The sequence below is a fragment of the Ambystoma mexicanum genome, chromosome 1q (assembly GCF_040938575.1).
Source record: "Ambystoma mexicanum isolate Mex_15411 chromosome 1q, UKY_AmexF1_1, whole genome shotgun sequence".
In the NCBI taxonomy this organism is placed as follows: Eukaryota; Metazoa; Chordata; class Amphibia; order Caudata; family Ambystomatidae; genus Ambystoma; species Ambystoma mexicanum.
The window spans coordinates 294,062,749-294,088,327 of record NC_090922.1 but is presented as its reverse complement, the minus strand read 5'-3'; the positions used below and the strand labels follow the sequence as shown (position 1 = coordinate 294,088,327).

At 45.9% G+C, this 25,579-nt stretch overlaps 1 protein-coding gene across 1 annotated transcript in view; it reads right to left on the bottom strand.

Annotated features, from left to right (window-relative positions):
- Positions 1 to 25,579, bottom strand: part of LOC138527482 (DNA topoisomerase I, mitochondrial-like) — a 2,081,463-nt gene that overhangs the window by 871,745 nt on the left and 1,184,139 nt on the right. The window contains exon 20 of the mRNA XM_069638684.1: positions 5,342 to 5,464. Coding sequence (XP_069494785.1) covers positions 5,342 to 5,464 — 123 coding nt within the window. The remainder of the gene's footprint in view (positions 1 to 5,341; positions 5,465 to 25,579) is intronic.

Sequence of the window (25,579 nt, the reverse complement as noted above, 5' to 3'; positions counted from 1 at the left end):
CTGACATATGCCTGCCTGGAATGAAGGTAGAAAACCCTGCAACCCGAAAAAGTATGTTGGGAAGTGTGTATACTGCAAGCCTGAAGGAGGTTGCGTCTACATGTACTGATCATTTGAAAATCGTGTCAATTAGTATGGACACTTAGCAGGGATAACAAAACTATGGCATCTGATAGATGACGGAAGAGATAATGGTGGTGTGGTTGACCAGAGGGGAGACTGAAGAGGGAGAATTAGAATGTGCCCTCTGTCCCGGAAGACCCTTCAAAAGGAAGAAGAATCTGCCACAATATGGCCGTTGTTCATATGAACTTACATCCATTCCTACTGCTCCCACAATGGAAAATTATCACGAGATATACCCTTCCCGCAAACCATACAATCCAGCAGTAGTGCGAATATTGCCCAGAGTGAACAAGGAGACACAATATGGAGCAGGAGACAGTTACATGGACAGACTCGACTAAGCACTAAGAAACCAAGCCACTTGTCATTAGAGACACCATGACGACTTAGCTATGTTATACGTGAAGCAGACGTGCTATCCGCACACCCACACATACTCAACTACACGAGGAACACAGGTATTCAGCTCTATAGTTAGAGGCAAGTGACCTATATATTCTGTCTGCACTTTTAACATTTCGCCGTTAGGCCTGCTACAGTACCGCAGTAACGCAAGAAGCAAGAACAGTTTGTGTAAATGCTTGCAGATGCTCATAGGCAAACACCACCATGGTGTGGCAGGTGCACTTAAGAGACTGGACAGCCATAACACACTTACCCACGGACTATAAGAAGGCGTGTACAGTAGAAGCCAGGCCATGGCTTAGGAAATCTAGCAGGCCGTGCTCGGCTCAGAAGAGGGACCCCAAGCTGCACAGAATTATGTGAAAGCAGAACTACTGTGGCAGGAGCAAAGCCGCCACCAAGGACACAATGTTGCAAATTACATTCCTCAATCTGAACCTAAGTAACACCGGCTGCAGGAGAGATGAGCTCTCTGAGCCCAGGTCCTTCGAATTATTCAGTATTTTGTCAAAGACGTGGTCTCCAAGCATGTGATCTGGCCGAGCCGAGGGGCTGCCAAGATTGGGGCCAGAGAAGAGCAACCTGTTCAGCCGTCCAGACAATAGATGCAACAAAGTTGTTACAGTCACGTTACAGTTCTGGATTTGGAACTGGAGCACGCTCATTGCAGCTATGGGCTACACACCGTCATGATACTGACACATTGTGCAATTATGTATCTACAAGGTGCAACTAAGCGCCATTCACAGATGTTTGCGTGCTGGGAACAGAGTTGGTCCCAGGCTTGGGGCCTCGCAGCTCACCCAATCACAAACACAGACTCTAGAGGTGGTCAGTGGGGGTCCCCGACCAATCATGAGGCTTGCTCAATGTAACAAATTTAGTCGTAACGTTTTGGGAATGGCCAAGCGTACCACCTGACACTACATCGTCCAGTAACACACCACCTCCATAAGGTCCTACATGGGACCTACCATTCAACAACCTATCCCGAATGAAGATAGGTTTTTGAGACGGTTCCCGAGAAAGACGCTAATCATGATGTCAGATGCCATCAAAACTGGCCTGCGACCCAGGGTCCATTGCGAGATGCATGAATGTTCTTCCAATTATGTGATCCCTATGGTGCTTTGGCTATAATACACCAAAGTAATTCCTTGCCTCTTGTGTGGTCCTGCCGTTCTTGATTGGATATAGGGAAGGAGTTAGGCCTTCCACGATCTCACACCCACAGGCTACCAGAGCGGCTTGGCCGCACCAGGGGGCCCGTCCCTAACAGAAGTATTATCCAAGGAGGAAGATTGAGGTGAGGAGGGGGTACTAGCCATCATCTGTGACAGTTGTAAACTGTATAGATATTGTGTATGCGTGACTTGTTATTTCTTGGTTTGACAAATCACACTCCAGACTTTTATTCTAATTTGTTACAATATTTGTCTACATATATTGTATAATGTTAGAAACCAAAGGGTATCTCACCCGCAAGTCCTCTGAGACTTGTCATCCAGGTGGCCAGGACACAGCTATCACTTTTGGATCCAGTTCCTGGGGGTAAACCAGTGAGGGAGGATCACTTGTGTGAGGGGTCTTCAAGGAGTGGGGCGTGAGGTAGCCAATGAGGAGAGGCAGTATTCCCCCCTTTTTGTTCATCTACCCCATTCTCTTTTTCCGGATTGTCCAAAGTCCCAACTTCCCCTGCCCCTCTTTTTACACAAACACTGGGCAGGGGAAAAGGGTGAAGGAGAGTAACCAGACTAACTCTCCTGCATCTTACTGGACATGTCCTGTTAATCAGGTCAGGCAAAGTCAGGCACTTTACCCTAAGTGCATACACTTCGTACCAGTTAGTTTTCCTCACACGAATAAAAGGCATCACCTAAAGAAGCACTCTGAGCAAGGTGGAACACGAATACGAGCAGAATTTCTGGGACAAAGGCACACCTACTGGAGCATAGCAATGGACGAGAAAACACCAAGGCTTCCCTACTTGAGGTTGTTGTCTCAGACTTTCTGCAAAAGACACGTGAAGAAGGCCAGATCCCACACGTGAAGATTGCATTCTGTTTCAAGGACGCCAGCGACCCTCCCAGGTGACCGACAGAGTTGGGGAAGCGAAGCCAAGCCTGTGGTACTAAACTTGACTTGGAAATTGGAGTATCAGGCACCAGTGGTTGCAGCTCTGGTTCTAAGCACACTGGATTACTGTGACTCAATTTATCTGACACAGCCTCGCTATCTGATTAGGCACGTACAGTTACTCCAGAATGCTGCGGCCAGATCCATTCTGTGCCCCCCCTTTTGGAGCCCATATTACGCCCCTGCTCAGTAAATTGCCCTGGCTTCCTGTTGTGGACAGGATTATGTTTAAGTCCATGTGAATGATACATCAGGCCTTCTATGGCATGGAGCGGAACACCTGCAAGCCAAATGTATTATCAATTGGCAATGTGGGTAGCAGTTCCCCGGTTCAGGTTAGCCCAAAAAATGGGGCGGGGCGCGCTTTCTCGGTTGCTGCCGTCAAAGCCTGGAATGACCTTCCTTTTGCTCTCCAGGGGACCTTAGACCACCTTGTGTTTCATCAGAAAATGAAAACAATGTTCTTTTAGAAACAGTGATATCACACACATGCCTCACTCCTCTAGCGCCATGATGCCTTTGGGCATACGTGCGCTTAATAAATTTGGTTAACATAACAAAATCAGAAGATGAGAAATGAGATAGAAGCATGCACAGCCGGTGAATGGGCAAGCGACCTGAGAGACTGGTCTGTGTTAAAATGGATGAAACGCGAAGAAAGGCAGACCTGTGAATGAACTTTAAAGTAAAATGCAGCTGCGAGATTAGCGATTAGTAGTCATGGAGTGGTGCGGTGAAAAGCTATCAGGTAATATCCCCATACAAAATGTCACTGGGAAAAGCCATTGGTGACATTATGTATGGGGACGGGTTGTGTGGATGTCCCCAGCTTCCCTTGTAAAAAAATAATAAGTCTAGGGGAGGCAGGGGTGTCTTCCCCCCCCATGTTCAATGTAATAGTGTCTTCACAAAAAACAGCAACTTTTTTGTCAGGAGACATTTTTGCAGGGACATTATTACATTGAACTGGTGAAAAGAAGTAGCTCATTTGAAACTCTTTGTGAAAGGTACATTGTTCAAAGCTAAAGGGCGAAACAGCAAGAGTGAAAGTAAAATAGTGAACGTTGAGTCGAAGTGGTCCTGCGGTGGTCTGTAAAGAAGGCTACACATATTCCAAAACTGACATCGAAAAGTGGGCCGAGCCCGACTGAGGGAGACCAGAAGTAGTATAAGCTTGGGGAACAGAGCCCCAATGCAACTTTTGTGTTGAACTTTATCGTGAGAGGTCTGAGCCTGCCAGAGTGGGACCTACGAGAACTGTGTGGTGAAAGGTCCGAGCTCGGCAGAAGGGGGACTTTGTGGTGAAAGGTCTGAGCCAGGCAGAGCGGGACCTGTGAAAGTTTTGGTTGAAACATTATTTTGGAAGTCAGAGAAGTCAGAGAAGTCAGAGAAAGACTTTAACATAGAAGGCCAAGCGAGCCTGGATCCATGGTTTTGAACTGTGTATTGTGTTGCAAACAGAACCAGAGTGTGTCATCCTGCCGTACTTCGTGAGGCCTAACGTGGAGAGCAGAGCTGGTTCAGTAGCATTATAGTATGAACACAGATTTTTCCTTTTGCATACATTTCTACTTTTTACACTTTTTGTGCAAAAGATAGGGCAGGCATTAGGTTTTGTCAACATAGGCCATTTTGATTTGATGGAGTCCACTAGGCTGTTTTGTTTATCGTTTGATGGTCGAGACTACTCCCATCTTAGTTTTAGGGCAACATAGAAGTTTCCCCAACCCCAACATTTTCAATAAAGGTTTTACAAATTGTATCCATTGTGTCAGTATCAATACTTGTGATACCATGCCTTCCCTACAATAAGCTCTGTGCTTGTTGGTTATATGTCCTGCTTTTCTGTCTAAAGCCAATTATAAAGCTGTTTAAGAACAACATTTCCTGCTCTGAAATACACCCGCTTGATTGTGTTAAATTGCCTTCTCTTCACTACCATCATTACCCACTACTTTCTTAGCACTTTGATGTAACTTTGTACAAAGCTCGATGCAAAACTCAAAACAAATTGTCAATGGCCAATTTACTATCATTGTTTTACATTTTCATTAGTCTAATATATAAAATATGGGACATTAAAATGCAAAGTACTTCAACAATGTCCAGGCCAACGAATGCCATGGTTTATATAATGGCAACTGTTACCTTTTAGAGGGAATCCATTTCGTGAAGTGTACTATATATGTGTGGAGCTTGGGAGATGAGGAGTCTGATGGGCCCGGGAAGGTACATTGCTACATGTGAAAACATGAACGCTAAGACCTTACTAAGTCTTTTCCATTTGACCAAACTTTGTGGATGCAGCCAAATAATATGTCCTTAGTAATAGAGTAAACTCTACTATTTAGGCACTGAATAAAAACAAGGCATTAGAAATCATTCTAATGCCTTGTTTTTATTCAGTGCTAAATAGTAGAGTTTACCCTATTACTAAGAACATATTTTTTGGGAGGCCTGGCTGGACCCATGAAGATATAACTGACACTAATCGAAAGTACATTTCAACTTTACTTTAAATAGATCAAAGGCCCAACCTGGAGTCTTAAAGTAAGACTGCTCAGAGGGTATCCAAAGTATTTCTTTAAATGGTACAATATTTATTTTTATGTTAATGAAATGAAAAGGTTCAACATAACAGGAAAAGTAATATTGTTCGCCTGGAAGACATTACCAGCTTCTGCTCTTTGGTTGGGTTTCTTTTTTCTTCCATCTTGCCCTTGTAGTAGGTGAACATTTCAGTGAAATCACATTTGCCCAAATCGGCAATTATTATCTTCTCTTCAAGGGTCATTTCCTGCAAACAACAGAAACAAGACTCAACATGGGCAGCAAGACCCTGCAGTGGCAGCATTCAATTTTCACACCCCAGGCTTCCTACTGGCTGCGTGTCCATAATGTGATGTGAACGTCCAGTGCCTGTGCATTAAAAAAAGACTGAAAATGCTGCATTTGCTTGGACTCAAAGAATAGGTCAAGAGAGTTCTGCTAAACGAGTTGAGTTTCTGTAGGTCATAAGTTGCTTATACAGTTCCACTGGCACCAGAATCACAAGGCACGAGACTGCCCCCTTGAGGATCAGGTCAAATGAGCAAAGGGTATATGTGAATGTTAAGAAATGGAAAAGTGGCAAAAATCAGTGCCCCTATAGAACTGAAAAGTAACCAATACACAATCAATTGAGAAACCTGCAAGCCAGAAATGACAACTAGCAGTACAGGAAAACAATTCAGAACCATAGCAAAATAAGTCTTGACGATTGGTTACGATTTCGTAGAAAACTAAGATTAATAAGAATAGAAAACACATTAGGATAAATCTAAAGCTACCCTTTTCCTGTCCCTAGTCCTCCATCTCCTCCCACAACCAGTCTTCCCAGACTTTTTCTACAGAAAGCATGGAGAGGTAAAAGGACAGGCATGCAATGTACCAGTGTCCTTACTGTGCTAACTGCCCATAGTAGACTTGAACGTTGCTTTATTTTGCTAACGGGACATGCAGAAATCTGGCATTGATTTGCTACTTGGTCCTGGGGCTCAGCTGTGACTGTGCTAAGCGTGTGTATAATGGAACCTGACCACACTGTTAGAAATGAAGATGTAAGGGGCATTGATCCGCTTTCCAAAAATCAATAATATCGAAAAATTACAGATTTGCATGTCATTTATCACAAATACACTTTCTACGATACAGGGCCCAACTGGGCACTGAAAAGCATTATCACCCCACATAGATAATGTATATGAACTGAAGTGAAGGACTAATGTTGAAAATTGTCAACCCCGCCTCCAATACATACACCATCTCATCTTGGAACAAGCTAGTCATATAAAGAATTGTACTATAAGCTTAGAAACTAAAAATGAAAAGCCTTTGGCTCCAGACATTTATTGCATTCAACACACATGCAGATACAATATTGTTTTAAGCACAATGGGTCTGTCTAAAGTGACAGTAAAGAGACATTTGCAATGCAACATCCCATTTGCAGTATAAACCTTGAGTTAGAACATTATTCCACAGACAAGAAATAACGTGGAGAGAACACTTGTTTTCTTTCAAGTCACTTACATGTGGAAACTGCTTATATTTACTCAGATGTAGCATATATCTGATCTGAAACGTGTTAAGGCCAGCGTGGCATTGTCATGTCAGATTCCATGAACTGAGACGCCTTCGGCAGAATAAATATACTGAAGTTCCCTCTTAACCAAATGATCCCATTACTTCAAACATAAGTCGCAGAGTAACAATTATCCAGCTTCGTTCCATAGGAACTAAAAAGTAAAACAAAAAATCCTATTTTATACTAAGATTAGCAGGTGTACCCCGTGCTTTGCATGGTAATAGCTATTTCAGTCCTAGTTTGAAGTTTATTTAATGAACCAGACCAATGCTTCTGTGTAGACAATATTGTTCCTGTAGCAGCTAGTGTGAAAAATATTTTTTACAACTCTGGAGCAAGCTACATAAAGCTTAACATGTGAAAAGCAAGAATCCCGCAAATCGGTACCAGCTACTTTGAGATGGAACGTTGAGATTGTGCAGAAACATTTTTGGTGTCCCGATCCACAGCCGACATAGCAGCGATCTCAACATAAGTGCTGTACTTGTAGGACAGAAGCATGAAAGCTTTGTACCGTTGAGATGGCATACATTTATCAACTTCCGTGGGAAATGTAGTTTCTGAAATAATCATGAGAGATTTGCCACGATGTGTCGGACAACGTCATTGCAGACCTTATTTAAGAGAAGAGACACACAATGTTTCCTGTCACCTGCATCACTTCAAAAGTGAGTACTGCTAATGTCAGTGAGAATGCTGATAGTGTGGAAAGTTTATGAACAATGAACTGCTGAAGCTTTCATGAAATGCTCAACTTTAGGAACAATGATCGTAGAAATATGGCAGAACTACAGCGCAAAGAGCCATATGGCAGTGGTAAACAGTGCAGACTACTTTAAAAAAAAATCTGGAAAAGGTATATGTTATACTTGTTACATTGTGTACACCATGAGGGTCACCCACATGCCAAATTTCAGGTTTGTAGCATGGGGAGTATGTTGATCATTTCGAACAGACACACACATCCACAAATTTCCTTTTTATATAGGTTGAGAAGAGATGTTAAAAATAGATAAAATATGCTTCCAAAATGTCACACGTGTAAAGACGCCAGAGAGGGGTGTCTGTACTTTCGCTCTCTATATGGTAGAGGAGAGGCACAGAGGACCCCAGCCAAGATTCTCTATTATTGGTGCGTGGTCGAGCAATCAAGGCCTAGCTTCTCAGGAGGTGATGCAGGCTGGTTCCTAAGTACAGTGTAATCCCCAAGCACCCACAAAGGAATGTCCACACACTATCGGTGGTTTAAACACAGCCTTTATATAATTAATATTCAAAGGTCATATACAATATCACAATAACGCACTGTGTGCTCGGAAAATCAACAATGGTAAATGTGTACAGTTCTAAAGTGGTACCACAACGATTATTAGACTTCATTAAAGTGCATCAACTATACGGTCAAAATGTCACACAGATCAATAAAGAGGAAACCAGCAGTAGAGAGAGGAAGGAAAGCAATATGGTTGAACAATTGGCAGAATACTGGTCCCGCTACCTAGACACAGTTCTGTGTGGCGATCCCCCCACCTGTGCAACCTGTAGAATAAAGATACAAGCCCAGTCCATGTATTGTTCACACTAGACTTCCCAATAGTTCTGCCACCCCAAAGTACCTGGTGTTGTAGCGTTCCTCGTCAGGGAATAGACGGCCCCTCTCGAGTGCCCTCCCTTTAAGGCAGGAGTCACAGGTCGTTGAACATCCGATGGAGAACAGGTTGAGCTACGATGGTGAAGTGGCCGCATTTTTCCTAGCGGTGCTCGTTGACGGGGAAGCGTAAACGTCCTGCAATGAAGAGGCATGCGGGGCACCTCAGTGTCGATAGTTCTGGACCGCAAAGAGTTTGAAGAACTGTGGCCCAGCAAGGTCGTCGAGTCGTCAGCGTCTCTGTGGTCTTTGGGTGGCGGGAAATTCACCGGTGGATCCTACCCGGCGCGTCGACGGTCAGGCCTTCCACAGCAGGATACAGTGGCAACGATGAGGATGAGAGCGTCCTTGGATCAATTAAGTTCTTAGGTCATCGACAGTGGCGGACAACAGTATGGGCGCTTCTCCTTGGAGTTCCGCAGCAGTCCCCATATCGGATCGGCAGCCTGTCGAAGGTCTGTCTACCAGGGAGCTTAGGCAAAGATCAGCCGGTGCACGATGGTCCCTCGTAGCTCGGGAAGAGGGCGCCTTACCAGGTCCTCTCTGGGTTAGTCCTTGGAGGCACAGCAGCTTTCAGTTTGGGAAGGAGAGCAACAGCAATTCTTCTCGCCCAGCAGGGCTTCAAGGTCAAGCTTAGGTTACTCGAGTTACTCGAACACGATTCCTGGCAGTGAAAGGTCCCCAGATATACTGTTGATCTCCCATTCATTCCGCTGGGTCATAATCAAGCATTCAATCATGACTAAGGGCATTCAGGCAGGCAGGCAGGCAGGCAATCAGGCACACGGTGCATTCAGGCCATTCACTTCTCTCCAGACACTCACAACAAGTTATGTGTATTGGGACAAGTACCGAGCCATTCAACACTCCACACTGCATTTATACCGGTTCCAGGCAGGGCTGTCTCAGTCATTGTGTCAACCACTAGATACTGGACACCCACAACACAGAATGCATATTCGTCACACACTCCATTCACCCAGGTCCCACCCACAGGCATACACACAACATACGGTCGTTGTGAAGGCTCCGGCCAGTCTGGTCCACACTACCATATATGGAACTTCCACCCAACAGCCAGTCAGGGGGAAGGGACAGAGTCAGGGGTTCCCGGGACTTCGGGAAGATCAAGGTAACAGGAAATGGAAGGCAAGAGGCCATAGGGGCCATTTTGTCTCCATCAGGAATCTACCGATTCCAATGACAGGGCCTGGGCATCCCAAAATGGAGGACGCTTAGGGCACCAGTCAATTCACCTGCCACCAGCCCGTACCCTGTTCTGTGGGTCACACACAGGTGTCCAAAAACATACACAGGGTTGCCATAAGGGTATCCCATGGGTCTGTTCACCAAAACCAAAGGAGAGAGCCGCACCGCCAGGGGTCCCACATGAACTCCTGCACGGAAAACACGACAGAACACGTGATAAAAGCAGTAAAGGACAAGGATACAGAGGCCCTGTCCCTCCGATGCATTTCCAGCATCACAACACGTATATATAAAATAGAATATATAACATGCAAGCATCATTATTCCCATCCATGAATATAGACCATAATTCCTCTGGCGATTTTAAAGTTGAGAAGAGACATACATGAAGGATCACCAGGGTGGAAGTGTGAGCATCATTCGGCAATGCTTGCTATTTTGTCTTGGGGTACTAGCCTCTTCATACCCAACGGGCAAAGAAAAGCCCAACCAGTCTGGGATCTACGGCAAGCAGTCCATGACCTATAAAACTCTGGTGCCCTGCTGTGTTCAGAGATCTCATCACCATTTACCTCGAAGACTCTTCCAAACAAGACCTCTCAGAATAGTGCAGCACCAACCCAGAGACCGGATTCACCAACCCCAGCCAGTGACACGCAGGATCCTTACCCCAATTTCTTGGGAGATGAATCTGAACCCCCCTTTTTCACCGTACCCATTGTCAAATAAACTCCACGCCAGGCTACGGGTGGGTGTAACTTGCCTCATACTATCCCTGGCAACTCACATCACTCTGCAGCTCTTTCTAAATTTCAAATAGAGTGAAGTAGATCGCCACAACGTATGTAGCTTGAAAGGCTTTGTGGGTAAATTAAAAGCATCTGAATGGAACACATGCTGAACACCTAGTTCCTACTGCATGCCTGCCCTAGGAAAATAAAGTCCATTTACCCTCCCACCGCTCTAGTGATAAAACAGACTTTTTCAGCCCCCTACCCAAGTGAGGTGGAGCTAAAGTGATGCAGAGCGCCTTCACTGAAACCGCCTACAGGATTTAAGGCATGGTACCATTCGTGGGGTGCCAACAATTGGAGGGCAAAAAAAGCTAAAAACTGTCCGGTAAGTCCAAATCACATTCCTGCACAGGTGCCAGCAACCAAGCATCTGGTTTCAATAATTCCCCATTCAACCAATCTACACGAGTTCCTCCAGATGAATCTCCAGATGCCAGTGCATTCCGTTTAGTCTGAACCCTGCCTGATTGCACAGCTTTGCCAATGTCCGGCTGCCAATGACCCCATTGGTAGAGTTAGTGCCCGTGTGTTCTCTCCAATTCCATTTACTTTGCTCTTAGCTGCCACCAATAGTCTACATAGCCCGCACGTGCTTTATTCGTTAAATGTAGCCAAGCCTACTATTGCGCAAGCGTTACACCCTGAACATAATTTCACTAGAGCCATTAACAAGGACTCCAATTATAGTTCAAGCACCCATAGATAACAATGGCTAATGTACTGCAAGCTATCCAAGGTTAATGCATCTGAGGCTAGAATGTGTCCGGAACACCTGCAGGCATAGTGGGATTTGGCATGCAGTTTGCATCTAATGGGAATAGGTACTGTTGTGCCAATTTGGGCCCATGTCATACAGCATTACTCTTATAACTGGACATAATAGAGTCTGGCCTTACAGTGCTAAATTCAAGACTGGGAGAGTGGCCACCGTTTGTATTTTTCAAAATAGCGTAGCTAAATAGTAAGGTTTGTATCCTGTCGTTGGACCAACACCGCAGTTGCAGACAGTGGGCAAGTACAAATCTGAATCTGGGAATAGGGGAAGCCAAGTAGACCCTTGCGAAAAAAAAATCGCTTACAAGTACTGTCTTTTATGGTATGTTAATCAGGGACATCTTAAGCCCTTTTGGGGCCGCTGTGCAGACACTAAAAGAATTAAGGGATCTGAATATCTGGTTGCGCCCCACCATCGCGATCACCACCCATAGCTTGATAAACTGCCTTCCAGTGATCTAAATAAGCATGGGTGCTCCCTGTCCCATTACCCTCTTCCTTCTTGCTATAATCAGAATAATAAAACAAGTAGCATTTCGAGGGCAACACTAGCAGTCTACCGTAAGGTTGTGTTCTAGCATAGGTAGATTTTCATCAATAGCAGCCACGTGGAAGGTATATCAACCATAATATAAATGCAGACACAGATCACATCACATGAAAAAATTGCACATACCCTTGCGCGATCTGAATGACACCTGGCCTAGTAGGATCGTTGTCCGTCTCCCTGTGTTCCCCCCTCCCCGCCTCGCCGCGCCTCGAAACACTTGTGTATAGGCGCGTTACAAATGCCGTATCATATCATAATCCAGAATAGACAGATAACTCAGACTAGCTGCCTCACAGAATGCAAAAACACTCACGCATGGGTACAGGAGACCGATTAGAATCTACCAGGAAGGTGTCTATATCCAGACAGACTGAGATTAGAAGACGGACGTGGTTTTCAAGTGGTGATGCCATTAGAGAGCAAAGAGACAAGTGGCTGTGTTGTGCAATATATCATAGATGAAGCAATACTATAGCCAGTGAAATCATGAGCAAGGCTTTTTTGAAATTAATGCCCCGAGAATGAAATCACTCCAAAGGGTGAACATTTTGAAAGGTTTAAAGACTGCTAATTTTGACAGTTTAGGCAATACAAGATGAAATTAGATGAGGATCACATACTGGTTAGGAGGGTGTGCTGGGATTTGCGCCCACTCTGCAATTTCTGCACTTTACCACTTTCTTTTCCAGTTCTTACCATGAACCTTTAAAGAAAAAAAGCCACAGAAGCATATTAGGCAAAATGGGAATGATTCTAGCTTCATTGTCTCCATCACCAAGAGAAGTATATGAGTAACAGCATTATAATTGTTGTGACCTTAAACAATTTTATCTCGGTTTTTCTTTTGTATTTTAAAGCTTTAAATATGCTCAAGACACAGGATTGTGAAATTGTTATTTATAAACGTGCAGCTCAACCTTTGAATTGTAAAAAAAAAAAAAAAAAAACGCTTGTGTCAAATGAGCACACATTAAAATATGCATGCCAGAGGCCTGCGATAGCTGAACTGCTTTCTACTGTTTAGAACCCCTTCCAGTCAAAAGGCCTACAGAAAAAGAAAGATCAGGAAATCGGATAAACAATGCCACCAGCAAGTGAGAAGGCAACCCTTTTCCCAGAAGACAGCACAGTACTATCATCAACATAAGAAGATTTGTCCAGGATCACTGTATTATCTGCTGGAAAAGCCAGGATACATGAATGAATGCTTCGGTTCCACAGTTTCGAACTAGGTTACCTAATCATCTCTCCAGACTAACACTTTCTGCTTATCATTAGGGGTTTGTGGGGTTACCTAGGGTAGACAATCGCCCATCGGAAGAAACCAATTCCTAGGCCTTCACCATACTGATGCAGTGTATGTTTCTATAGCAAGCGCTATCTGGTGGTGGTAGATTGCTGATAATAGCACCCGATAAGCTACAAAACAAATTTCATATACATGCAGGCTTATCAACTTCAGACATAGGAAAGGCTGAGTCGGCCTTACTGGAATTTGGTTTTGTAATCTTGCATATGAACACAGATCTCTGCAGTGAGTGCTCAACAAGCAGAGCTAACTTCGGAGCCATCGCAGCACTCAAATTGACCAATATGCATTTCAACCTAGGCCATTGCGCACGATCAATATGATCCCCATAGAAAGGTAAAAATGCTGCAGAACAGTGCTGTAGTGAATGCGCAAACTATGTGTACCACAGTGAAACAAGAAAGCACTACAGGAATTAATAGGGAGCAGAATGTATTAGTCAAAAACAGACAGGCAATATGTTTAGCTTCAGCAGCATGTCATCAAATATCCTGACCCATGCTATGTTTGGTGAACAGTGGAAACGGACTTCTTTACATCAGACAGCCTTGGGGATGATGGGGGGGGGAGCCAAGGTCGGGGCACGGGGCAAGTGTCCCTTTTGACCTCCCATAAAGACGTCTCTGATGTTAATGATCTCTCAATATTGATGCAAATACATATATATATAAATACAACTATATTAATATAGTGTTAAGCGCCCGTTCCAAGAGCTGGAACAGGTGTTAACAGGTATTAATACCTGTTTCTGCCCTTGGAACGAGTGCTTAATGCTATTAGCACACCGGATTGCTAATCGGGTAACCTGGAGGCTGAGAGAAGAACAAGTTACTTACCAACTGGTAACGGTCTTTCGATTGGATGTTCCTCCAACGTATTACTCATCTTAGATGTATTCCATCGAGCTTTGCTGCTCTTCAGAAATATTTTCGGCAGAGGGCACCCTGCGTCGATGTCGTCGAGTCGATGGTCCCTCGAAGGCCTCCGTCGAGGGTGACGTCATCTGGTGTATAAGTAGCACGTGCGGCGCCCGTTGACCTCAGTTCTGTTTTTCCCCTTTTTATCTTTGATCTTGTACTGTGTAGATTGTGCCGGCAGACAGGTATGAGCCTTGCGAGATTTGAGATGGCAATAACCCGGAAAAATCTACAGAGGGGTAGGCTGGGAGGGCGATGAGGACTACGTTAGAGGAACATCCAATCGAAAGAACGTTACCAGTTGGCAAGTAACTTGTTCTTCGAGTGGATTGTGTCCTCCAACGTATTCCTCATCTTAGATAGACTCCCAAAGCAGTATGGACAATTCCTTTGGAGGAGGAGGTAGATTTTTCAATACTCTTAGATGGCTGAGTATAGTACTGCTTTTCAAAACGTTAGCGCCCTAGACTGGGAAGCATCCAGGTTATAGAATTTTTAGAAGGTGTGTAGCAAAGACCAAGGTGCTGCTTCGCAAATGGATCTTATTGGAACACCTCTTTGAAGGGCCGTGGAGGAGGTGATGCCTCTGGTGGAATGAGCCCTTAACCCTTCCGGAGGGTCTTTTTGAGCTAGTCTGTAGCATTCTGAAATGCAAAGCACGATCCAGCGTGACATTTTCTGTTTTGTCACCGATTGACCCAGTTTCCTTCCTGTGTAACCTATAAACAGCTGGTTGTCCACTCTAAGTCTGGAAAGTCTAGAGATGTAAAAGCTTAAAGCTCTTTTTGGATCCAACCTGTGTAATCTTTCTTCCTCCTCCTAAGGATGGGGTGGAGGATAGAATGCGGGTAAGAATTTTCTGACTTAAATGAAAATCAGATATTACTTTCGGTAAAAATGATGGTTTTACCCTCAACACAATTCTGTCCTTATGGAACACAGTATAGGGTGGCCCAGAAGACACTGCCTGCAATTCGCTCACTCTTCTTGCTGATGTTAGAGCAAACAAGAAGGCTGTTTTCCACATTAGTAATCTTAATGGACACGTGTGCATAGGCTCAAAAGGAGCACACATTAAGAATTTTAGGACTAAATTTAGATACCAGATTGTTACTTGAAAAGGGTGAGGAGAAAACACATTAGTGAGTCCTTTTAAGAATTGTATTATCAAAGGAATTATGAAGTAGGAGCATTCTTCCGATGAGTGCTTGAAAATGGAAAGCGCCGCAAGGTAACCTTTTATTGTTCCGATATTCAGACCTCTATGTGCTAGGGCCAGAAGGAAAGATAATACTTCCGGAATAGAATATAGAAAAGGATCAACATTCTTTTCTCTGCACAGTTGCAAAACTTTTTCCAACAGCAACGGTATAGAGACTTTGTCGCTGGCCTTCTTGCCGAAAGCAACACCTCCATAACGTCATCTGGAAGGTTCCAATCCCTGTATCTCAGCCTTTTAGATACCCTGCATGAAGGTTGAGCGTTTTGACCTCTGGATGGAGAACCTGACCCTCCATTTGAGAGAGAAGGTTCTCTCTCTAAGGAAGACGTACTGGAGGACAGATGGACATGTCTAGAAGGTCCGGGTACCACGTTCTCCTGGCGCCATTCCGGGTTAATTAGGATCATGCGGCTCCGAAACCTTCTCAGCCTCCTGATGACCTGAGGAATGACGGGAATCGGAGGGAACGCGTACAATAGTCGGAAATTCCACCCCACCATGAACGCGTCCCCCAGGGCTCCTATCGGGGGAAATTCCCTTGAGCAATACCTTTCGCATTTCCGGTTGATTGCGGTTGCAAACAGGTTTACTTGAGGGGTTGCACAAAGGGCGAAGATCTCTTGAATGACTTCCTGAGCCAGTTCCCATTCGTGGGATACCGTGCTCTGCCTGCTCAGAGCATCTGCCGTCATATTCTCTTCCCCGGCTAGATGAATTGCTGTTAAAGAGATTCCCTCCTGAATTGCCCAATACGAGAGCTGCATTGCCTCTCTGCACAGAGGTAGTGACCCCACACCTCTTTTGTTTAGGTAATGCATGGCCACCGTATTGCCCGTCATTATCAGGACATTCTTTCCCCTGACAGATGGCAGGAAGGCCTTCAGCGCTAGTCTGATCACCCTCAGCTCTAAAAGGTTGATATGTAGTTTGGACTCCGATGGAGACCAACGACTGTTGATTGTCAAATCATTGGCATAAGCTCCCCACCCCATGAGTGAGGCTTCCGTCACTACTGTGATCTCCGGCCATGGTTGCCAAAAAGGTTCTCCTTTTAGGATGTTCTCTTTACAGGTCCACCATAAAAGATCTTGACGGACGGACCCTGTCCAGAATCCGTAGAAGATCCGTCCTTTGAAATTGAGACCACTGAGCCTTTAGAGCCCATTGGAGGGATCTTATCCACAAGCGTTCCTCTGCCACCAGGAAGATGCAGGATGCCATGAGGCCGAGCAACCTTAAAAAGTCATAAACCTGGAGATTTTGGGCATTTTGAAATTTGTAAACCATCTGAAGAATGTCTTGAACCCTCGACTTGGGAGGCGAGCTCTTTCCCAAGGACGTGTCTAATACAGCTCATATGTACTGAAGCTGTTGGGAAGGGGTCATCTGTGACTTCTTGAAATTGAGGGAGAAGCCCAGTTTGTGGAGGAAGTGGCAGGTGACTTTCAGATGATCCAGTGCTTGCTCAGCAGAACGCGCTCTGATCAACCAATTGTCCAGGTAGGGGTAGACATGAATCCCCCCCTCTCCTGAGGTGCACTGCCACCACTACCATTAACTCGGTGAAGACCCTTGGGGTGGAGGTCAACCCGAATGGCAGGACACGAAACTGATAATGTGAGTCACCAACTACGAACCTCAGGTATTTTCTGTGTTTGAGATGAATCAGCACATGAAAATAAGCATCCTGGAGGTCCAATGACACCAACCAGTCCTGAAGTTGAATGGCCTGAAGGATCTGAGAAAGGGTAACCATCTTGAACTTGTCCTTTCTGAGGAACTTGTTCAAGTTTCTTAAGTCCAAGATGGGTCTCAATAATCCGTCCTTTTTGGGGATAAAAAAATACGGGGAGTACCATCCCTTGTTCCTCTCCACTGCAGGTACTGGTTCTATAGCACCTTTCTCCAGCAGGGTTAAAACTTCCTGCTGTAGGAGCGGGTTTGAAGACTTCAGCGGGTGTCTTCTTGGTGGAATGCTTTGAGGTTGTGTTAGAAAAGGAAGGCAGTAACCTTGGGCTATTATTTCTAGAGCCCAAACATCTGCAGTAATGGCTTGCCCTTCTTGCAGATGCTGTGACAGCCTGCCCCCTACAGGTGTTTTGTGATGCAAGTCCTCAAAGCGGTTTTGTGGCGGATGTTGCAGCCGCTGATGGCAGAGAGGCTGCAGCTGGTTTAGCACGTTTTACTCATCCACCACGAGTGGCCTTTTTCTGGCCCCTTTGACTGGCCATTCCTCTTGCCTTTCCATATGAGGTGTAGTAACGATAGGATCGTCCCCTCCATGACTGTCCTTGCACACGAAAAGGCTGAGGTTGCCCAATAGCAGCTCCTAAAGATTTGGCAGCTGCCTTTGAGGTCTGCAACCTCTCAAGGCTCTCGTCAGCCTTGTTGCCAAAAAGGTGAGACCCGTCAAAAGGCATGTTCAGAAGGCAGTTCTGTACGTCCGGTGTGAAACCCGACTTCCGTAACCACGGAAATCTGCGCATTACCGTGCTAGTGCCCATGGACATGCTTACACTATCCGCAGTGTCCAATCCAGATTGAAGGGATTCCTGCATGGCTTCCTTTCCATCTCCAACGATGGCTAGGAACCCTTCCCTTTCTTCCCCTTCTGGTATGTGCTCCGCCGCCATTGCAATGCACTCCCAAAGAGTGTACGAAAATGTTGCCAAGGCACATGTGGAGTTTGCAGATTTTAATGCCATGCTCCCGGCTGAAAATACCTTCTGTGCACAACCATCCACACGCTTATCGTCCCTGTCTGCAGGGATAGAAGGGTATGCAAGTTTGTTAGAAGCTGTGGCTGCCTGTATGACCAGACTCTCGGGAGTTGGGTGTTTGGACAGATAGCCGGGGTCGCTACTGGCCGGGCGGTATTTTGAGGTGAGGGATTTATTTACCAGAGGAATAGAATCCAGAGTTTCCCAATTCTTGGCCACCCTATTTTGCAAGGCTAAAGGAAAGGGTAGTACTGGGTCTCTTTTACGGTGGGACCATGGTCCAAAATATCTGTTAAATCATCCTGGATGAATTGGGCTGATGGTCTAGCCCATCCTAAGTAATCTACTACCTTTGTCATTAATTGACGGTATGATGGATTGGCATGCTCTCCTGGTTCTGTTCTGCCAAAGTCGTTTTCAGGAGATGTGTCAATGCCACTTGCATTGTGTAATGATTCCACCAAGTCCCTCATTCTGATTTCTTCTGAAATCAAGCATTCTGGGACATTTGGGGTGTCATATTCCAGCCCAAAAGGTACATTCTCCTCATCAGATCTCTCCTGTTCCTCAAAAATTGAGGTCAGGGATTTGAAAAACTCCTTTCTGAGGAGAAGCTTGAAAACCTTCTCTGGGAGAAGAGGAGGAAGAGGTCTAGTAGCTGGCTCTGAGGACAATACAGGTTTTGTAACCTCATCCTTCTCTTTTTCTAGCTTCCCTGGCTTGGCTGGAGCCTTTGGCGCCAAGGGTTTTGGCGTCGACGTCAATAACTGCGTCAACGACACCGTGGACGTCGACAGGGTCTGCTTCGAGGGCGTCGAGGCGACCTTCGAAGATTTTCCCTTCGAGGTATGATGGGTCTCGGACGACATCGATGACCTCGAGCGGTCGACCCGACTCGAGCGTTTTTCACTCGGCATCCTGGAAGGTTCCCTTATCCTTCCTTTTTCGATCACCCGTGCTCGAGGGAGCGCTTCCGAAGAAGGTGGGGACCGAGGCTTCGCTTTTTCAAACACCTCCATCATTTTGACCCTGAATGCTTCCCACTCTTCGGCAGACGAATGTTTCGTGGGGCATTTCATCTTTTTTGGAGACTCGTCTGATGACGAGGTGGAGGGAGAGGGAGACCTGTGGCGTAGTTTCTTCGATCTTTTTGATGAAGACGACGAGCGATGGGAATCGCTACGGGACCTAGATCGATGCCTTTCGCGTCGAGGAGAATTCTCCTCACGGGATCTCGACTCGACGCTAGAGGTTTTCCAATCGGTTTTTCAACCTACCTGTAGCTTTCCTCTCCTCTCTCGCAAGGCCTTCCCCGTCATCGCCTGACACTTCGTGTCACGAGGCACCACAAACAATCTCGATGCGAGTCCTTGATCGACATTTTTGACCCTCACGATTTGCACTTTTTGAATCCCGATTTCGGGGTCGTGGTCGGCGTCGATGACGAGGACATATTTTGTCATTTATATATTCTCACAGAACTCGAGGCGCGCTGAATGTCCGAAGCAACGTATACTGCAGAAAAACAGAACGGAGGCCAACGGGCGCTGCGCGTGCTACTTATACACCTGATGTCACCCTCGACAGAGGCCTTCGAGGGACCACCGACTCGACGACATCGACGCACGGTGCCCTCGGCCGAAACAAATTCCAAAGAGCAGCAAAGCTGGATGGAATTCATCGAAGATGAGGAATACGTTGGAGGACACAATCCACTCGAAGTGTGTTTTCTATGATCGAGACGCCTCCCGCTCATGAAAAGAAATGACTTACTTAAGATGGCTGCCACACAGCTGAAAGGCGGGGATCCTTACGGAGCCCTTCTCTCATTTCCATGGCAGTCTAAGGGAGACTGATGGAAGCTCCTCTTTTTTTTTTTTTACTGTTCCTATACTTTTATTTTAAAATGAAACCTATCCAGAATGGTTTAGTTTCAAAATGAGTGTAGGAAGAAGTTGAAACTTGCACTTTCAGTACACTGCAATGAACTTTCTCTTAAACAACAGGTGCATGCGTTTTGGAGTTTTTATTCTGCGTGGGAGGGGGCATGGTGATGGGGGTTTGTGAGGAGCGAGGGCAGGCCAATTAGAAACATAGTTCCACTACTACTTTTCGTAAACTTTGACCACCGGGTGAGAGTTGGTATCCAGTGACAGTGGTTAGTGTGGAATAGAATGAGGCTGCACACCCTCTCTCCTTTGCAAACTGATTTCCAGTACCTGAAGCGATGCCCCTGATCAGATAACTGGGCCTCTTGGCCTGGCTTACTCACTTGTACATGTGATGAAGACCCTTTTTGGTTCAAGCAACCATCAAAGAGGTGACCTCATGGTGCTGGATGGTATCCAAACCCAGTGGATGTTACGCCTGCGTGTGGTATGGTGATCTACTTGCCACCTTCCTTGGTCCCTGATACAAGGCAGAGGACAATCAGTGCTCTACTGCAAGTCAGTTATGGGGCTCTCAACCCTCGCCAGTAAACCAGCCCGTTAGGTAAGAACTGTGCCAATATCTTCACCAAAAGAAATACCTTGCAAGGCGTTGTTAAAGCACCAAACAGAGTTCATGCAAGGTCGTGGTGCCTACATTTTGCTATGCTAGCTGGGATTACAGACCTTTTTTCAGTTGTAGCATCTAAACTATGGAACACTACCTCAATAGAACAGTGCAATGTCTGATTAATGATCATTTAGACGAGGACTGAAAATGGTTCTCTTACCGTAACAGAGCCTGTTTGGATAAGTATCCAGAATTCACTAACCAGACCAAGTAGCATCAGCTCGATGGTGTCTCTTGGCGTGAATCTTGTGGTTTATAAATGCTCGACAATATTAGAGGCTGAAGCCCTCTCTGGGCAAACCCACGTTAAATACATGCACCCCACACACAATTTCACCCATGCAATATTGGTAACGTTTATCCTGATCCTGTTAGAATTACAATGCTAGTGTCAGGGAAGTAATACGAGCTCCGGAGACCCATGCTAGAAACAATGTTGCCAGTTCACAATTCTGAAGGGCCCACACCTGTTACAATGATGCAAGCTTGCGGTTTCTCGACCGCGGATGATATCAATTAACTGTCTCCTGGCTAAGCAATCCCTCACGGAGGATACAGTGTTTCAATTTAACTACGAGCCAGCATTCTTTGTGCAAATAAAACAAAATTAAGAATGCTTACAAAGTTTTTTGCAGCATACAATTCACATACAAGCCAAACAAGAGACATTGGTCAAACACATACTATACCAGAGGGGGTTGGGAGGGCAGAATGTCAATCAAGATGGCCGACCGGTCAAACAAAGGCTAGATAAGCCTTTGTTTGACTGGTCGGCCAAACAAGCCTTTGTTTGACCGGTCGGCCATCTTGATTGTCATTCTGCCCTCACAACCCCTTCGGTCAAAGTGTGCTCAGGGGCACCCACCAGCAGCAGCCAATCCAAAACCTGCCTCAATTGCTAAAATGGGCAGCCACTCCCTAAGACCCAGGCCAGAGAGAACACTATAAAACTATGCGAACCTAGTCAGTCAGCTAGTGTGGATTGGAGAAACGGAAGGCCTGTGTGTGGGCGTAGCTGGAGACGGGGGAAAATTGGCAAGAACAGAAGCTGTAGTGACAGAGGAGGTTGGAGAGGTGGCAGTAGGAGAGAGCAGGTAGAGATGGGGAGAGCTAAAAGATTGAGGAAGAAAGAGGTAATATCAAAGGAGCTGGAGGAGCTCGTAAAACCAAGAGTGAAGGAGGAGGTGGTCTCAGGAGAAGAAGGTGAGGGGGAAGCAAGACCCAAAGGGTAGGAGGAGTGGTATCACGAGACCAGAAGTGGCACAGGTAGTGGTAACATCAGGTTGCTACAGTGATGTCATGGAGGAGGTTGTGGTGGTAGCAAAGATTGTAAGGAGGTGGTGGAAACTAAAATATCAATGATGAAAGTTAGAAGCCCTCTGGAGATGCCTCCAGGAAAAGCTGGTTTGAAGGTAGTACCAACAGGTGGGGAAATTGGTGCACACCAGGTAGTGACCAAGAGAATAGAAAGACTGGGTCGTGTGACGAATCCCAGGGTACTGTCATTGCTTCCCAGGGGGATGCCCCTTCCCATCAGGCCAGAGAGGTTAGGCCACTACCAGATAGTCCCCCTTGGGTGGTACTCAGCGGGAGGATCTCATGGGAAGGGAAACCCTCCATGTGACCAGTGACGATCCCACTGAGAGAATGTGGTATTCCACTCCCTGTTTTCTGACCCCCTCCTTCCTTTCACCCCACTCAATACAATGTTGTTCTGCACACCTCTCTTTCTGTGAAGAGTTGAAGAAACAAAGTCCCATGAGAATACTGAGATGAAGAAGAGAAGAAGAGTACCACTGAACTCTGACCATCCCTTCAGTACTGGGATGAGGGGGAAGGATGGAGTAAAAGAAGAACACCTATGGAAACCAACATACACAGTCTAGTGGCTGGAGCCTGCTTGTTGGTTTCCCCAAGTACAAATTAGGACTCCGCCATAGGTCAAGCCTGCCCCAGAGGAACCGAGAGTGAAGTTGGAATGCCACAAACGGAGAGACACAGGAAGAAGCTTAGGACCGGCGTATTGGTGGTGAGAAGCCACCATCTGAGAGCGCTGCCAAAAACCGGCAGGCCATGAGAAGCTGAAGAGAACAAGTACGCCAAAGACTTGGGATGCCTCCTGGAGGGAAGCCGTGCTGTAGCAGCAACGCATATCACAGTGGGAGCAAAGAGAAGATCAACTCTCTGGGCGAGCTTCTGGAGAAGGTACAAGTGCTGCCTGCGTCCATGAAGGGGCAGCTGGACCAAACAAGAGGATCATAAAGAGGGTTGGATACTGGATACAAACTAAAGCTGTTAACACATGGGTGAAGGACCCTAAGAAATATAAAAACAGACATATGCCAAATCAGTAGACAATTGGCAGGAGGGTAACACCAATACAATGGTGTTTGGGACACAAGTGAACTGCAGAGGCAAATCCAAAGTAAATCGGTAGAGGACCCGAAAGAGATACAAAGTCAAAGCCAAGATGAGAGGGTTTGGGAACCTGAGAAAATCAAGAGAGGGAGATTGAAACAAACTTTATACAATATCCTATGTGGAACAGTACCTGAGAGTACACCAGGTCTGTCCAATTGGACATTAAGTGAAGTTTGGGCAGAGAACCCACAAAGAAAACAGCAGGGTCTTTTGGCCCATATGAAATTAGGTCGAGGCCCACAAGAGCAAAGCAAAAGGGTCAGGGACCCATACAAAAGCGAAGAAACAGTCAAGGGGCTGAGGCCCAGACCAAGTCATAGAGAACCCCAAGAGAATATACAGGGGTTTGGGACCCACACAAGAGAGAAAAGTTTCAAAATAAGTCAGGTGATCCCAAACCAACCCAGAGGGATCTGGGACCCACATGGCAGAAAAAGATATTTTTTGGATGTCGCAGTTCTACAGTCGAGTCTGTCAGGGTAGTGTACCATACTTGGTGGTACAGTTTTGAGGTGGACGAACAAACAAGGGGAAGAGCCCCCCCCCTGGCTCCCTAAATCCCTGATTCAAGGAAAATATGGTTTGCAATGAAAAGGTCTACAGTTAAGTCTGGGAGGATCGTGAACCAGAATTAACACTGTTTGGGAACTGACACTTGGGAACTGTATTTAAGTAATCACTTGTGTTTTATGCCACAAACTGGAAATTAAAGGTCTATATCCATAACAAGAGATGCCTCCTTCTGGATCAAGAAGATACCCAGTTTTTCCTTAGTTTAGTGTAATGGACGGAAATAGGTTTTGATACAGGACGGTGGACAGATTATTTTACAAGACATCTTGACAAAGTCCTTAGTGTTCTTGTTGAGGTAGTGCAACCCCTCATAGAACTTGGGCAAGATATGTTTATTTACTTTTATAATACCAGTCTTTACCAACAAGCATGCCTCTACTGTGTCAGATTCGTACAGTAGTTACAGGAGGTAAATGAGAAACAATCAAAGGTTATGAAAGCATAAAAAAAGTAACTAAGACGACAGCGGAGTAACAACCCTTCAAGTAGTAAAGCCCCAGGTGGGTTGGTTGGCCCCCGGTTAGTACCCAGTGATAGGAGGAGGTAGGAGACTGGTTCAAAGGGGGCATCTTGAGATCAGGGTGGTGAAGGGAGGAGAACAAGGTTTTAAACCAGAGTAAGTCATACCCAACACAGACACCTCTCCCGCTCTCCTTGTCGGTCATTCCACTTACCAGTCTGCTTGCAATAATTGGCACCTGAATGAGTCTTGGGGTACAGAGCCCCAAAAGCCTGCATCTAGATCCACCATAGAAGACAGGTTCAAGTCATCCTAAACAAACTAAAATACTTTGTGTATATATAGCGCCACTCGCCCGAAGGCCTCAGTGTGCTCAATAAAGCATGCAACAACCAAGAAACGGGTGATGAAACAACTTTGGAACTTTAAGAACTGGGACTGACTATGGAGGCCAGAAGGCGAAAGAACCTGAGAAAACAATATGGGGGTTCTTCTGAGGGGGAATGAACCCAGAAGAATGCCAAAATCAAGTTGATGAATTCTACCATATGGTCTTGATATGCTTCTTGCTCCAGAAAAGCACTGAGAGCTAACCCTGTCCTACCCATCGCAGACACCTATGTCAGTGCAACTTCCAGAGAGGTCTTCCCCAACATCCTTTTCTCTGTCCTGTCTCCAGCTCCATGGACTCATCACCACTCTTCTCCCTTTCACATCCTCTCCCATTAATGGTGGCACCAAGTGGGAAGTCCTCTTGGCCGGTTTATCACGCTGCATCATTAATTTCTACCACAGAGGCACTATCTTGGTTCAGGGTTCTCAACCCAACCTCTTCCTCTTTGACCAACTCCTGACATCCCTCATTAACTTCTTTCCTTCACCTACCCCCCCCCCGATTGGTTTACCACGCCCTTGTACTCCACCTTAGAAAACCACCTTCACCTGGCTACTCAACACCCGCTAAGCCAATAAACACTCGGCTGACATCTTGAAGAAACTGACCACGACATTCTCACTCTTACCGAGACATGGTTCAATGCCAGCTAAGTCACTTTTGACTCCCTTCTCCCTGATGGCTTCAAGATCATTTCCAAGCCACGGCCTCACCGTGCTGGCAGTGGGGTTGTTGATTTAATCTTCCCTGAGTGGGTTCCTTCTTCCGTCATTCCCATCCAGCTCTATTCTTCCTTCGAGAGCCTGCTATGCAAGTTGGTCATCTCTCCCTCCTCCTCTGACCATTGCTACCATCTACAGGCCCCCCGGTGATACCAATCTGTTCCTTTCTGAATGGGCCGATTTCTGCTCTTCCCTACTTCTCAACCACCTTCAATCTCCTCTTGGGTGTTTTCAAAATCCAAATGGACTCCCCTATCACAGCATCCACACTCTTCTTTGACCTCTGCATGTCTCTATCCCTGTCCATTCTCCCTTCTGGTCCCGCGCACTCGGCTGGACACACACTGGAAAACCTTGCAGAACAAGCGCTTGAGGACAGCCCTCGCAGGACAATGCTGCGGTGTTGAGCGACACAGGAGACACTGCCCGATTACAAGTAGCATGTACGCTACGTTCACACTTCCGAGCTTTTAAGACCCGAGGTTCGGACCCTCCGCGGCAAAGCCCTTGCAAG